Genomic DNA, 16,760 nt, shown 5'->3' with positions numbered 1-16,760 from the left:
GGGGGAAATGCTGCTGGTGGATTGATTTTCATATGGGTGTTGGAGGGAAGGAGGGAGTAGGGAAGAGTGTTTGGGGTTTGTTCTTATGTAAAACATTCAATAAAAATGTATTGATACAAAAAATATTTTTTGAAGCTGCAACATAGGGAGTGTGTGAAATAATGCCTTACTCAAAGTTAATCAGCCTTTAATGAATAATCCTACTACAAAAACACTACATGTAATTGTATGGCATGCAGATACTCAAGTCAGATAAGGCAGCTAGTAAGTGGCAACATAATTTCCTGTATACCATGCTAAAGAAACAACATAAAAGCAACAATACAGAACTAATCACTGCTAATTAAAGTTGAGCTTTTTCCATTATAATCATAGAACAGGAAAGTACTCAGCCTAGAGAGGATGCAAAGGCAACTGAATCATTTGCAGGTTAGAAGCAAATACTGGAACACAATAAAAATAACAAATTGTGGAGAAAACTATAAACAAAGAATGACAGGAATGCAGAAAAAAACTAGAAAGGTTTGAAGAGCTGAAAACACAGCCTCTCAGCTCCATGGAAAATGAAGAACTGTTTGTCCTGCAAGCCGACGTCAGGCAGAAAGATACAGGCATGCGTGCAATATGAGCATTGCCTAAAAATTTAAAGAGACAGTGCATTTGGTAGTGTCTGTACCAGGCTCTGGAGAACCGTCACCCCATATGTGGGAATATTATGCCTGCTTGTCCTTGGAGAAAATAACGTTATAACCCTACAGAGCAGGAACACATTTTATAAAGCTTGTAATATGGTGGCAGTGGGCGTTTAGATCTGCAGCCAATTATTAACAAGCAAACCTTTGCGGAATTAAGCTATAGAAACTCAAGAATCCCAAACGGCATCATCAGATGTTAACTTCACGTTATGATTTTATGAAATAAATGGTTCCTAGAATCTAGAAGTGACCTGCTGACGGGCCTATTAAGTAAAGCAGTTTGCTTGTGGACACAAACTAGACATTTGCAGAACACTTTGCTATTAAGGCAACTGGATAAGTAGGTAGTTGTCATAACTAGGTACTTGCTGCATGAAACCATCAAATTTCCTTGGTTGTAATAAGTCCAGTGAATTTAAAAAAAAATTATTTTAAGTTAAAGGTATTTTTTAAAATTTATTTTAAATTCTTTATTCATTTTAAATACATCATCAAGTGTAACAAATTATATCAATATATCACAACATGTATTACTTGAAAATCTTACATAAATAATCATAAAATATAAAAATTATCCCCCCTCCCACCCAATCTTCTTCAAGTACAACCAATAACCTAATTCAAATAAAAACAAACTTATTAAAAACAATCAAATTTTCTCCCCCCCCAATAAAAAAATATATATCTACCAACAGGAAAATGATGTTCACTCATTGCAATAACTTTCTAATGGCCCCCAGATCTTTTTAAAATTATCATAACTACCTTTCTGCAAAGCAATTGCTTTTTCCATTTTATAAATATGACAAAGTGAATTCCACCAAAACGAATAACTAAGATTAGAATAATTTTTCCAATTACTAGTAAGATGCTGTATTGCAACCCCTGTCATTATTAGTAAAAGTTTGTTATTATGGGATGAAATTTGACTTTTACTCCTCATAGAAATACCAAACAGAATAGTATCATAGGATAACGCTACATGGTTTTCTAAAAGACAATTTACTTGAGTCCATATTGAATTCCAAAAAATTTTAATATAGGGACAATAATAAAGTAAATGGTCCAATGTCCCTGTTTCCAAATTACAATGCCAGCATCTATTAGACTTAGAGCTATCTATTTTAGAGCGTTTTGGACCCCTGTTTGTTTACAAAAGTTAAAGGTATTAAAAGCACGCAAGAGCCCTACTTTTGGTACTTGCTTTGCTTCCTTTGTGCTTTAAGATCTTCCTAAAAAAAAAAAAACCCCAAAAACCTCGCTTGTGCCCCTGGGACTTCCAGAACCACCATCACTGTTGAATGCCCATTTTAATTTTTTTTTAAAAATTTTAACATGAACATTTCAATTGCCACAGTCACAAACCCCACAGACCAGCCCCTGTGCATTGTGCTTTCTTGGCCCTTCAGTACACCATCCAAAGATCATCACTTATTTAAAATATTTATTATCCACTCTATGTGCAGATCTAGGCGGGGTACAATAAAAACCATAATGGCACACAGAAATTATTTCAACAAATACCTTTAATAGAAATACAAATGTTACAGATTCTGAAGAAGAGTGGGTGAATTGTTTTTACAGGACTAACCACTGGCAGAGGAGGCAAACAGATCTACCAGAATCAGAGCAAATCGTATTACAAGGAATGATGCTGTAAAAGAGGCTTGTTTAGGTTAAGCACAGAAAACAAATGCCAAGAAAATCAGCTCAGTCATTTAAGCATACAGTACATGAATCATACAATTCATACAGTTGAAAATACTGAAAGTTGTTATACTTCATTTTATTGTTTAACAGAAGGCAAAATATAGATAACCAGGGAATAAGAACAAGTGCAAATGAATAATACCCCAAATAATGAGCCTTTAAATAGAAAAAATAATGATAAAATTAAAAAGTTTTACATTTAATGTGGATTGCACCACTGAAAGCTAAATGCATTTCTAAGAGGTCAAACACTTGTACTTCATGCTGATGAAGTGTATTCTGCAGTTAAAACTGTACTGGCCCCACTTCTGTTTATTTCTCACTTATAATCCATCACTGTTTGCTAGGATGATTTACAAACGCATCAAGAAACACAATAATTCATATAGTGTTCATTTAAGAACCCAACTTCCAGGAATGGGGTGGGTGGGTGGATGAGATTATATCTTTATAGAAGGGAAATATAGATTTATATATACAATGGATAAGAAAGGATAATCTTTAAAAAGGCACATAGCTCTGAATTAAGGCCACCATGGTATTTGCCGTATAAAGAAAGTATTTTAGAAAACAAAATATTAACAAGTTTAGAGTGTAAACGGTCGGCTCCAGTCTGGAAAGAGCCTTGTGCAACATGAAAACAGGTGTATTATATCAAAAGCACTGTTTTCACATATCCAACACCCTTTTCATAAATGTACCACAAAAACTGGACACAGTTGTGCCACAAGCCAAACACCAGTTTTTAGCAGCTAATCTCTTCATATAGGTGTTACACGACGGCTTTGGATATTACTCACATCTTCACCCTCTCCTTCTGCAACAGTTACATGAAAAGTCAGCCTTTTAAAGATATTTAATAGATTCAAATATGAAAAAACAGGTGCTGGTACAAATCACATGAACCACCATTTGTAATTATTACACTTAGGCATCTTTTGCAAAGCCGCGCGAGCTGCTACTCTGCGCTAATGGCCCTGAAGCCCATAGAGATTTAAGACTTTGGGGCCATTGCTGCGTGGCTTTGTAAAAGAGGCCGTTAGCCACCACAGTGGCTAAAAACCACACAAACGAAATCTCCTCAGTGCAAAAACTATATTAAGATGCTTTCATGCTACAGAAAATAGCCATCCACCCCAATGTACAAAATAAGTGTTTTAAATTTAAATTACACACATGAAATTTGGATACGTTAAAGCCTGTTCCCGACCCTCTGTTGATTCTAATAGTTCATTGTTAAAGTATTAGAAAAGGGAAAAATTAAAGCTGTTTGAATCACTATGACAGTCCGTTCATCCCGGTTTCCCCTCTCTGATTAGGATTCTGGTCACATGACAGGTCCTCTTTTAGTTTTAATTATTGCTCCTCAAGCCAGGAGGGAGCATCCACTCCAGGATTTTTCAATTTGATGTGAAATTGTTTAAGTGTCTGTTCAAGTTGCTTCTGATTCCCAGCAAAGTAAGCTGCAATGGCATTGTGGAACAGAACAAGCTGATTGTGCAAAACTTTAACCTACAGAGAAAGAGAGAGAAAAAAGAACAGTGGTTAGGTAAACATTCATACCCCACGGAGAAGCATCATCAGTCACATGAGGACAAGTAAAACAGACATATTGTATTTTCACGCATATAACGCTTGCGTTATACACGATTTTTACAAACCGTGCATAACCTTGAGCGTTATATGCGTGAGCGCGTTTTACAATGTTTTTTTTTACATAGTTCCCCCCCCCCCGACGTCCGATTCACCCCACAGGACCGCTCGCACCCCACCCCGAAGGACCGCTCGCACCCCCACAGCCTCCCCACCCCCATCATGGAGAAGCTCCTACCGTTCTCCTGCTGCTTCCTCTGCCGGCGGTCCCGGGCCTTCTGTGAACCCTGCTCTGAAATGCTTCCTCTTCCGCCGGTCCCGCCGGAAGAGGAAGCATTTCAGAGCAGGGCTCACAGAAGGCCTGGGACCGCCGGCAGAGGAAGCAGCAGGAGAACGGTAGGAGCTTCTCCATGATGGGGATGGGGAGGCTGTGGGGGTGTGAGCGGTCCTGCGGGGGGGGTGAATCAGACGTTGGGGGGGGGGGGTGAGAGCGGTCCTGCAGGGTGAATCGGACGTCGGGGGGGGGGGGGGGCCATCAGGCTTTCAGGGTGGGGACCGGACTTCAAGGGGGAGAGGAGAGTCGGGGCGGGCCAGAGGAGAGTCGGGGCGGGCGAAAGGAGAGTCGGGGCGGCATGCGCGGTATACGGGTGTGCACGGTATATAAAAATTTCTTTACATAAATTACAGTTTCCCGCGCGCTATACCCGTGTGCGCGTTTTACACGGGTGCGCGGTATATGAGTGAAAATACGGTATTTGTATGTTTATGATGGCTTCTAGCTCTATTAGTAGCAGCCTTCATTGGGCTGACACTACAAGCTTTCATTTGTAACCATGTTATGCTCATTCTTCCATCTCGCTTAGCTCAATCCTTGTAATGACAATCTTGATGCTGGGCCACTAGTTGAGGACTCCCTTTGTGGCTCTACAATAGTTTTATTTCATTTTCTTATATACTGTCTTTTTATCCCAAAATGGAGATCAGAAGTGGTTCACATCATAAAAATACAATTCATCATACATAAGAAAACAACAAAATGCTATATATTTAATTCCTAAAAAATTGCTGTGAGCATATTTAAACATCTGGGTTTTCTAATTAGGTATCTTAGAAGGCATTACTAAACATATGCTTGTATGAATGATTTTCTTAAATATGTTTTTTTTACTGCTATTCAGACCGTGTAAATAAAAGTAACAAGTAGCACAGAAACAGAAAAAATGAAGGCATAAGACCTTATCATATAACCTTATCCAGTCTATCCGTCTACTATCCCTTCCAGGTCAAAGGTTCCTCGTAATGTTCCCTTAAGATAGTAACTCATGTTAAAGTTTGTATTTCTGGGAATAATTTTCAGCAGTACACCTAACTTTGGATCACAAAATATTGTGTATTTTGGTTAAGATTTGATGGGGGTTTTTTTTGTTTTTGACTAAGCATGTAGATAGGATTACATATATGAAATATCATTAAACCTATTGTATTCTCTGATGGATTTTATGTAAATTAGATTTAATCTAGGACACATTTATAGAATGGAACATACATTTAATACACAAACTTACATGACACAAATTTGTCCTCCAAGCAAGCCATCCAAAAAGTTCTAGAAGGCTATGAACACAAATGCTCAGTCTCTGAAACCCTGATAGTTGAAATGGACTGACACTGACTATTAAGGAGACATGGTTCAACAAATGGAATTACTGCCATATCTGGCTATAAATTAATTAGGAGGGATAAAGAAGGCAGAAAAGGGGAAGGAACAGATCTATATAAAAATATCATTAAAGAAACTGAAATGCAGGAGGTATGGAGAAAAAAAGAAACACTGTGGATTATTTTTGAAAGAGATGGTGGCACTTCCATCCTCAAACGTCCACAAACCTCCAACTCAAAACAGAAGAACTAGATAGGGATAAATGATTATCATAGAAGTGGGAAAAAAAGAGACTGATACTATGCAACTCGAATTTACCAGTTGTGGATTGAAGTAACCTATCTACAAATCTGGAGAGAGGTAGAAAGATTGTGGGTATCTTCCAAAGGGCTTTACTCAGGCAAATGCTGGCATAATCCACTAGGAGAGTGTGTAGATACGGGATCTGTCTAGGTGGGTGCCTACTTGGGCAGCAGTCATCACCACGTATTACAGTTTGATAAAGAATATTCACTGAGGAAGCACGACCACATCATAGCGGCATACCTCGACTCACACTGGCTCCCAATACAAGCAAGAGTACAATTCAAATTCTACTGCCTACTATTTAAAACCATAAATGGACACAGCCCAGCCTACCTAACAACCACCTAATCCAAACTACCTTAACCAGACATAGGAGAACCCACAAACCATTCACGCATCCCCCAATCGGAGACGTGAAACGAAAAAAACTGTACGATGGTCTTCTAGCCACACAAGCAGCAAAACTGGACCACCAACTCTCCAATTTACTTATAACGACCCCAGACTACAAATCGTTCAGAAAAGAAATAAAAACCGTGTTATTCAAGAAATCCTTGAAGACAAACTAACACCGCAAGACTCTTCCCAGTTCTCTGAAACAACTCGCTCTTCAATTCCTCTGGAAATGGCCAGATAACTTCTTTTATAATCCGCCTTGAATTGCAAGGTATTGGCGGAATAGAAATCACTAATGTAATGTAAGGTAATATAATGTAAGAAGCTAAGGCAGAGTCCAGACACACCAAATTAAAATTTCTAAATTTTTAACACACTATGGAAAATGGAAATATATCTGATGAAAGGAAAAAACCTATGTGCATGATGGTCCAAGCGAGGGATTTTGGAGGTGATAATGTCCGAGGTTCTCAAGGTAGTGGCCAAAGCCAGAAGGATGCTAGGTTGCATAAAGGCATAACCAGCAGAATGGAAGATAAGATAATGCTCCCATTACAAGTTAAGAACATAATCATTGATATAATGGGATAGTCTGAAGGTTCATTGAGCCTGGTATCCTGTTTCCAACAGTGGCCAATTCAGGTCCCAGTACCTGGCAAGATCCCAAGTGAAACAGATTTTATGCTGCTCATCCTAGAAATAAGCAGTGGATTTTCTCAAGTCCATCTTCATAATGGCTTATGAGCTTTTCTTTGAGGAAATTGTCTAAACTATTTTTAAACCTTGTTACGTTAACTGCTTTTACCACATTCTCTGGCAACAAATTCCAAAGTTTAAATACATGTTGAATAAAGAAGTATCTTCTCAGATTTGTTTTAAATTTACTACTTAGTAGCTTAACTGCAAGTCCCCTAGTCTTTGTACTTTTGGAAACGTGGGCACAGCTCTTTGGCTGTCGTAAGTGCATGCATTTACATATTAGGCATGTCAATAGTGGGCATGTACTTGTATACTATAATGGAACTTGGGTGCCCAGGTTCTGTTACAGAATAAGCTCTCACTGGACTCCACTGTTTAGGGGTGCCTAAACAGAGGAGTCCAGATACTGAATTGCCTCCTTACAGTACATGAGAAAATGATTCATGATATATTGTGGAAAAGAGGTAACAGATTACACAAGAATTTAATTTTACTTCTACGAAAACAGCTTGAAACTTTCTGAATCATCAAAGAGAAGGCAATTCTCTAGATTAAATATCAGAATGTTCTTTACTAGTATATATTGTGCTAACCTGAAGGATAATGATGGACCGGAAATATTGGTGGACTTGCTTATAAAGATAACTTTTAATTACTTCTATCTACACTTATGACCTTCCTGAATCAAGGCCTGCTGCTAGTATCAAGCCTCAGAAGTGTTTATCTTTAACAGACAGCTCAGCTAATCATTAAGTTTCCTGAACTGGTGTGATTTCTTGCTCATTGAGTTTCACATGGGACCAAGGCATCACCCTTCAACAATAAACATTAACAAATATTTATAAATGTGAACTTTAGGCCAGTGTTCTTCAACCTTTTTACACCCGTGGACTGGCAGAAAAAAAAGAATTATTTTGTGGACTGGCAAACTACTAGGACTGAAATTTAAAAACCCTGTTTTCGGCCCGTCTCCGCGAGCTCGGTCCCCGCAAACCATCTGGTCCCATCCACACAAGCCTCAGTTATGATTTTATATTGAATGTATTTTATTAAAGTATAAAAAAACCAATATTCTGTACAATTGTCATTTTATAAATACAAATAATTCAGAGCAAGGATCAACAAAACCCCTGTCTCCCCTCCCCTTCACATATATCCCCTCTACTATCAAGAAAATTATTACAGAATGCTACACAGAAATATCTTGCTAACAGAATACTGCAATCACACATAACAGGAATAGTTTTAGGGGAGTGCAACTAGGGCAACTGCCCCCTGGTCAGAGAGTGCCCTAAGCCTGCTGGAAGCTAAAGAAGCACTGCCTGGGCTTTGCAGTCCCCAGTTATGTCTAATACCAGCTCTAGCAGGATATATATTTCAAATCTGATATATTCTAATCACAAAATAGAAATAAAATTATTTTTTTTTTCCTTTTGTTGTCTCTGGTTTCTGCTTTCAATCTTCTTTTCACTCTCTTCCTTCCAGCGTCTGCCCTCTCTGTCTCTTCAATCCAGCATCTGCCCCTTCCATCTACTGTCTGTCCTCTCCCCCTTCCATATGGTATCTGTCTTCTTTCTATGCCCCTCTCCCCTTTCCATCCAGCTTGTGCCCCCTCTCTCCTTTTTACATGATTTATTCCAGCTTCACTGCTCTCTTCATTTTTATTTCTCCTACACAAGATCTATCATCGTTGTCCCTCTCTGCTTATTTTTCTGCTGACCCCTTCCTATCATCAATCTCTCTACTTTCTCATGCCTGTGTCTCCCCTTCCCCTCCTCTAATCTTTCTGCCAGCTGTTTCCTTCCTTTTTTCATTCTCCCTTCCCTCCTCCTCCTGTCCAGCAGTAACTCTCTTCCCTTCGTCCCCTCTCAGCAGCATCTCTCCTTCTCCCTCTCCAGTAGCAGCTGTCCCTTTTTTTCCCTTGCCCAGCAGCTTACCAGACTCCTTTCCCTCCTTCCCTCCCAGCAGCATCTCTTCTTCTCTTTCCCTCCAGGTCCAGTAGCAGCTGTCCCTTTTTTTCCCTTGCCCAGCAGCTTCCCATACTCCTTTCCCTCCTCCCCTCCCAGCAGCATATCTCCTTCTCCTTCTCTCCAGGTCCAGTAGCAGCTTTCCCTTTTTTCCCTTACCCAGCAGCTTCCCAGATTCCTTTCCCTCCTCCCCTCCTAGCAGCATCTTTCCTTCTCCCTCTCCAGTAGCAGCTATCCCTGTTTCCCCTTGCCCAGCAGCTTCCCAGACTCCAATCGTGGCTTTCTCCCCTCCCAGCAGCTCTCCTTACTTCTCAACGCAGTGATTCAGGAAGGCAGCTTCGGGTCCTTTGTTGGGTTGCGCCGCCTCTGAGGAAAGAGGAAGTTGCATCATCAGAGGCAGCCGCGACTCAGCAAAAGCCCCAAGGCTGCCTTCGTGAATCGCTGCGCTGGGAAGTAAAGGAGAGCTACAGAGAGGGGAGAAAGCCACTGTCGGAGGCTCCCCAAGATCTCTCCGGCCCAGCGCAGACTTCAGATGTTGATCTTGCCGGCCCTACGCGGACCGGCAGGAAATTGAAGGGAGTCAATCTTGCCGGCCCTGTGTGGACCGTCAAAAATTTCCTGCGGACCGGCGGTTGAAGAACTGTGCTTTAGGCAATCATGGCAGTTTAAGTCTGCTCTTCTCTAATAAGGTGCTACACAAAGGACATTGTACTTGTAGGGCCAAACTTTAAAAAAAAAAATCAATAGTAGTGTGATGCGATACCAAAATTTATGTTCCATTGAACCATTTTCTAGAAAGCAAAGAGTCTAGTATACTTACAGAAAACTGCTGCAGAAATATTTAAAATCATATTTCAGCTGCTTTTACAACACAAAATAACATGCAATTTTAGTTAAAGGGAAAAACCTTCCCCTAAGTTTAATGCTTGGTTTCCATCTCCTTGCCATACAGAGATCCTTGTGTACATTCGGCTTCTTTTTGAATTCCATCATTATTTTTATTTCTGGGGGCACCTACTATTTCTGTGGGGAAAAAAAAATTTTCTCAGGACAAACAAAATAACACGCTCTCACAACTGGGTGATGTCTTCCACTAAAACTTGCATGGTTAAAAGAAACTGGAAGCTTCATTGCCGTTGCACGAGCCCAACTTGTCATCATGCAGGACCTTCCTTTGAAGCTGTTTACAGAACTGGTAATTGTACCCTCTTGTTCTTTAAAGAATATATTTCTTTTAAAAAACTGTGCTTGTTGTGTGTGGACTTCTTTTTTTTCCTCCATATTGTTTGGCCACTTTTAAAGTTTTCTTCCTTTTTTTGTGTTCTTATTCTTACCCTTTTTTGAATACCAGATGATACATTCAGGCCTACCTTTTCAAATTGAGTCTCTTGATTTTTCAGAAGTTGTATTTTTCAGTGACAAGTACTAGAAAAAAAGCCCTCAATGGCTCTAAGAACTGTGGTCATTGTGGCAAGATCATATCCAGTGCAGATACTCCCAACTGGTGCCTGTAATACCTTGGGCCTAATCTCAAACCCCATTAGTGTTATTTGTGCTCTACTACTAAAAGAGGGATTCACAGCCAAAAAGAACAATGAGAAAAAATATTCAGTTCTTTGGGACCCAAGAGCTCACCAGACTATGGGGACTCAACACTGAAAGGGAACATTCTCCCTGAAGGATTTACAGTCAGCTTTCATGATTCAGAAGGAAAGTGATGCGCATCAAGCTGAGGCCCAGCAGCACTGAAACACAGCATCGTCAGAGTAGTGTCAAAAGCATTAAGGAACTGACAACTGCTGTATTCTTGAAGCACCCCTGGACTGAGGACTACTCATTCTCCTTGCTATTAGATGAATTGTTCTAGCCTTTGAAGACCCAGGACCAGGCTACCAGGACACCTCAGGTTACTGAAGACATGGCTTCAGACAGTGAACATTCTTCAAGGAGGAGCTGAACTGAAGGACTAATGAGAGGCTTGCTTTATCCCCTACTCAATGTGATGCATTGGTTGGAGAAATCAATTGGAATAAGCAGTAAATCTATCTACGTATATTCTGGGGTTCTGTCAGGTATTTGTGATCTAGCTTGCCCATGTTGGATCCATGATACTGGCCTTGATGGACCTTTGGTCTGTTCCAGTATGGCAATGCTTATGTTTCAATTATACTGATGTCGCTGCATAGAATCCTGAAGCCAACCCTCAAGACACAAGTTCTGCTGCCTGTTAGTGTTTCATCAACACTGGAGTCTCAAAAGCAGATAGCTATTCTGGAATCTATTTCCAGGGCACTGGGGGGAGGAAGCTTTCAAGGCCTGTAGGCATCTTACTACTACTACTATTTATTATTTCTATAGCACTACCAGGCGCACGCAGTGTTGTACATTAAACATGCAAGAGACAATCCCTTCTCGAAAGAGCTTACAATCTAATCATGACAAACAGGACAGAAGGGTGTTTCTATACATACTGCTCAGGTAGGGAATTACAAAGGGAATGATGAGGGAGTGACAAATAGATATAGGTGCTTTATAAGTGGGCTGGGGTTAGGACTTAAACACAGCTTCAAAAAAAGGTGGGCTTTCAGCCTGGATTTGAATACCACCAGACAGTGTCGTAGCCAGGGTGAGAGGCGCCTGGAAAGGTTGCACCCCTCCCCAAACCTGATCCTCCCTGCCGCACGCATCCTCCCTTTTCATTCCCCTGTACCGATGAAGTTGTTGCTTGCAGTAGTCAACCACATGCTCCTTGTGACCCCATTGGCTCTCCCTCTGATACCACTTCCTATGCGCAGCACCCAGTGGGAGAGCCAACGGATCGTGACCACTTGGTTGACCACCGCAAGCAACAACTTCAACTAGAGGTATGAGGGAAGGGCTGGGGTTAGGACTTAAACACAGCTTCAAAAAAAGGTGGGCTTTCAGCCTGGATTTGAATACCACCAGACAGTGTCGTAGCCAGGGTGAGAGGCGCCTGGGAAGGTGGCACCCCTCCCCAAACCTGATCCTCCCTGCCGCACGCATCCTCCCTTTTCATTCCCCTGTACCGATGAAGTTGTTGCTTGCAGTAGTCAACCACATGCTCCTCGTGACCCCATTGGCTCTCCCTCTCATACCACTTCCTATGCGCAGCACCCAGTGGGAGAGCCAACGGATCGTGACCACTTGGTTGACCACCGCAAGCAACAACTTCAACTAGAGGTATGAGGGAAGGGCTGACGCACCCTACCAACATGGTGCCTGGAGTAGACCGCCCCCCTCTTACACTACTGCCGGAGACTGACATACTGAGTTAGGCAGTTTGTTATAGGCATATGGTGCAGCAAGGTAGAAGGGATGGAGTTGGGAGTAAAGGAGAAGGGTACAGACAAAAGAGAGTTATCTGAGCGAGTTCCCGGGGCAGAGTATAAGGAGAGAAGAGAGGAGAGGTACTGAGGAGCAGCAGAGTGAACACACTTGTAGGTCAATAAGAGGAATTTGAACTGTATGTGGAAATAGACAGAAAACTAGTGAAGTGATTTGATTTGTCTGGGAGGTCTTTATTCTCTATTTTTGTTTGGTACCTGAATTATTTTCTCAGTGACTTCTATTGTGAGCTGTTATTTTTGTGATTTTCTGAGTGTAAAATGGCTCTTCCCTGTTGGTAATTGGGAGGAAGCTTCCCCAAAGCATTAAGCAGCAAGTTCTATAAATGGTGTCCTGATTGTAGGTGGCAGTAGGAGCCCTACCGCTGTCTAGTCAGCCAATTGGGACGCACGTTTAAAAAAAAAAAAAGCCTCGAGAAGGGTCACCTATATCAGTGTTCTTCAACCTTTTTACATCTATGGACCGGCAGAAATAAAATAATTATTTTGTGGACCGGCAAACTACTAGGACTGAAATTTAAAAACCCTGTTTCCGGCCCCTTCTCCGCGAGCTCGGTCCCCGCAAACCATCTGGTCCCATCCACAGAAGCCTCAGTTATGATTTTATATTAATTATATTTTATTAAAGTATAAAAAACCCAATATTCTGTACAATTGTCAGTTTATAAATACAAATAAAATAGGGCAAGGATCAACAAAATCCCTGTCTCCCCACCCCTTCACATATATCCCCTCTACTATCAAGAAAACTGAATAAGCCAAATTATTACAAAATGCTACACAGAATTATCATGCTCCACAGTCACACATGACAGGAATAGTGTTAGAGGAGTGCAACTAGGGCAACTGCCTCCTATTCAGAGAGAACCTTAAGCCTGCTGGAAGCTAAAGAAGCACTGCCTGGGCTTTGCAGTCCCCAGTTATGTCTAATACCAGCTCTAGCAGGATATATATTTCAAATCTGATATATTCTAATCACAAAATAGATATAAAATTATTTTTTTCTACTTTTTGTTGTCTCTGGTTTCTGCTTTCATCTTCTTTTCACTCTCTTCCTTTCCAGCGTCTGCCCTCTCTGTCTCTTCAATCCAGCATCTGCCCTCTCCCTCTTCCATATGGTATCTGTCTTCTTTCTATGCCCCTCTCCCCTTTCTATCCAGCCTACGCCTCCCTCTCTCCTTTTTACATGATTCATTCCATCTTCACTGCTCTCTTCATTTTTATCTTTCCTACACCAGATCTAGCATCTTTGTCCCTCTCTGCTTATTTCTCTGCTGACCCCCTTCCCATCATCAATCTCTCTCTCATTCCTGTCTCTCCCCTTCCCCTCCTCTAATCTCCCTGCCAGCTGTTTACTTCCTTTTTTCCTTCTTCCTTCCTTTCTCCTCCTGTCCAGCAGTAACTCTCTTCCCTTCCCCTCCTCTCCTCCCAGCAGCATATCTCCTTCTCCCTCCCTCCAGGTCCAGTAGCAGCTGTCCCTTTATTTTCTCTTATCCAGCAGCTTCCCAGACTCCTTTCCCTCCTCCTCTTCCAGCAGCATCTCTCCTTCTTCCCTCCAGGTCCAGTAGCAGCTGTCCCTTTTTTTTCCCTTGTCCAGCAGCTACCCAGCCTCCAACAGTGGCTTTCTCCCCTCCCAGCAGCTCTCCGTACTTCACAGCGCAGCAATTCACTAAGGCAGCCTTGGGTCCTTTGATTGATCACACTGCCTCTGAGGAAAGAGAAAGTTGCATCATCAGAGGCGGCCGCGACTGAGCAAAAACCCCAAGGCTGCCTTAGTGAATCGCTGCACTGGCAAGTACCGAGAGCTGCTGGGAGAGGAGAAAGCCATTGTCGGAGACTCCCCATGATCTCGTCAGCCCTGTGTGGACCGGCAGGAAATTGCAGCTCGTCGATCTTGCCAGCCCTGTGCGGCCGCTGATCTGATCGCGGCTAGGGAATCTCCCTGCCTTAATCAGATTAGCGGACGCAGCAGGGAACCTGTGTCCCTCAACAAAGACTACAAGCAGGAGGGATACCCAGTCTTTCCTGCTGGAACCCCACAAAGCCCCTCTCAAATGTCCGCAGCAGGAGGAGTGCCCAATTCCTCCTGCCGCCATCACCCCAAGACATCCTCCAGCAGGAGAGATGCCCAGCCCCTCCTGCTGGAAACCCCCCACCCCATGAGACATTCCCTACAGGAGGGATGCCCAGTCCCTCTGGCCAGACCCCCCTCCCGAGACATCCCCCTAATTAACATAACATCTTCCAATTCCTTGAATCCTCTGAAGGCATGACTGCATTTTTTCACAAGATTCTGAAAGACATTCAGTTGATAATGTAGGAGTCTTTTTTTCTCTGTACACCCTGTTAACAAGAAGATAGATTCCATGTATGAATCCAGATGGTTCCCAGAATGGAGAAGCAAAAAAAAAAAAAATAATCCACACCAAATTGTAGTAGTTAAATCTGCAGTCAAAATATCTAAAACTTCCAAAACTCACTCCTTGGGGACCCAGGGAGAGATGTTTGGACTCGATTCTCTTAGATAAAATATTTTTCAGAATTCTACATTCCCTTCCCACTAGTGTTGCATCTGATTTCAAAACAAGCAAACTGAAATGACAATTTGAAATAATTTTGTATGATTTTTGATTTTTATTTTAAATTAGTCTTTTACTCTGATTTTGATTTTACATTTGAAATCACAGCGAGAGAGTAGCCCTTAAGCAACAAAACACCGAACACCTCCCTCAGCAGCAGAATAGATGCCCAATCTCTCCTGCCACCAACCAACACCCCCAACCCCCCTTGGCAACAGGAGAGTTGCCCACGTTATCCCACTACCACACACCCCCCCCCGGTGCCTCCGATGAGCCCTGCTGCTGGGGGGGGGGGGCGGTGTTGGGTATTTTGTTGTTTGATAGCAGAGACCTCTCATTTATAGTGGAAACATGGCTAAAAGACCTAGATAGCCCTGAAATCCCCCATCAAGGATACTACATACTACAATCCCCAAGGAAGCACAAGAGAGGAGGTGGCCTAGCGATAATATACAAAAGCTCTGAGTAGACTCAGCAACCTACCCAGATCTAGAATACCTCGTTTGCAAACTCGAAGATTCGCCCAACCCCACACCAAACAACATTGCAATCCTACTAATATACAGGCCTCCTAACCCTCAATCAAGTTCTGTCCCCAAAATAATTGAAATAATAATGAACCTGGCATGCCATTACACCAAACTCCTTATCCTCGGAGATATCAACTTCCCTCTCGAATCCACAAAGAACAAAGACATCTCCAAATTCAAAGCGCTGCTTGAAGATTGCAAAATCACTATCATACCTTCAGGCCCCACACATGAGAAAGGACATGCCCTTGACATACTAGTAGCTGCCCCCTCCAATCTTACTACCAATGTCAAATGGACTCCGGTACCATGGACAGACCTTTACCTTTTAAACTTCTGCCTAAATTTCACAACGGTAAACCTGAACAACAAAGTGGCACACAAGAACACAGAACACATGGCGCAAGACAATAAACAAATACAAATCCAACATAGTTGAGACTAAGAAAAACTACTACGCCTGCAAATTAGGTACCAGAACGTTGGACAATGAAAAACTATTTCACCTGGTGCAGCAACTCACAACTCCACCGATACAAGATCCACAGGACTCCTCAACAAAATCACAGCTCAAGAGCTAGCCAACTTCTTTCTCAAAAAAATTAAAAATGTTCAATCTGAGGTAACCAAAGCTCTCACCACCGAGATGCACACTCTCATCATGTTTCAACTCCTTACTGAACCCACCAAAGCAGATCAAATCTAGGCTTCATTCTCCAACCTGCCCATCCCTGACACAAAAATACTATCTAAACCAGGGGTGTCCAACCTGCGGCCCTGTGAAGTATTTTGTGTGGCCCCGGTCAAGGGCGATGCAGTGTTTTACTCTGCTGCCCCCGGGTGTTTACCGTCTTGCCAGCTCCCTCCTCTGTCTTGCTGCAGCATTTGTGCGGCCCCAGAAACTTTTTTTCCAGCCAATGCGGCCCAGGGAAGCCAAAAGGTTGGACACCTCTAATCTAAACTGTCCATGTGCTGCAGCTCCCTAGACAACTGCCCCTCTTATCTCCTCACTGCCGCTCCTGAATATATCACCATCTGGATTACCAACCTCCTAAATAACTCCCTAAACCAAGGCCACTTGCCAGAAATAATGGGTAAAATAGCACTCACCCCTATACCAAAATCTGCAGATCTCTCTACAGCCTCTAACTATAGACCATCACAGGCATACCCATCCTGACAAAAATCATCGAGGCCCACGTGTGCAAACAGCTCACAACCTACATTGAGCAACACTCATGCCTCTACCCATCCCAATTT

At 42.2% G+C, this 16,760-nt stretch overlaps 1 protein-coding gene across 4 annotated transcripts in view; it reads right to left on the bottom strand.

Annotated features, from left to right (window-relative positions):
* Positions 1-2,203: 2,203 nt before the first annotated feature.
* Positions 2,204-16,760, bottom strand: part of ARFIP1 (ADP ribosylation factor interacting protein 1) — a 188,995-nt gene continuing 174,438 nt past the window's right edge. For all 4 annotated transcript variants that reach the window (XM_033940751.1, XM_033940741.1, XM_033940761.1 and 1 more), the window contains one exon: positions 2,204-3,917. In XM_033940751.1, the coding sequence (XP_033796642.1) occupies positions 3,762-3,917 (156 nt within the window). In that variant the 3' untranslated portion in view covers positions 2,204-3,761. The remainder of the gene's footprint in view (positions 3,918-16,760) is intronic.

Source organism: Geotrypetes seraphini, chromosome 1 (genome assembly GCF_902459505.1).
Source record: "Geotrypetes seraphini chromosome 1, aGeoSer1.1, whole genome shotgun sequence".
NCBI classification, from domain to species: Eukaryota; Metazoa; Chordata; class Amphibia; order Gymnophiona; family Dermophiidae; genus Geotrypetes; species Geotrypetes seraphini.
This window is presented reverse-complemented; position numbering and strand designations above follow the sequence as displayed.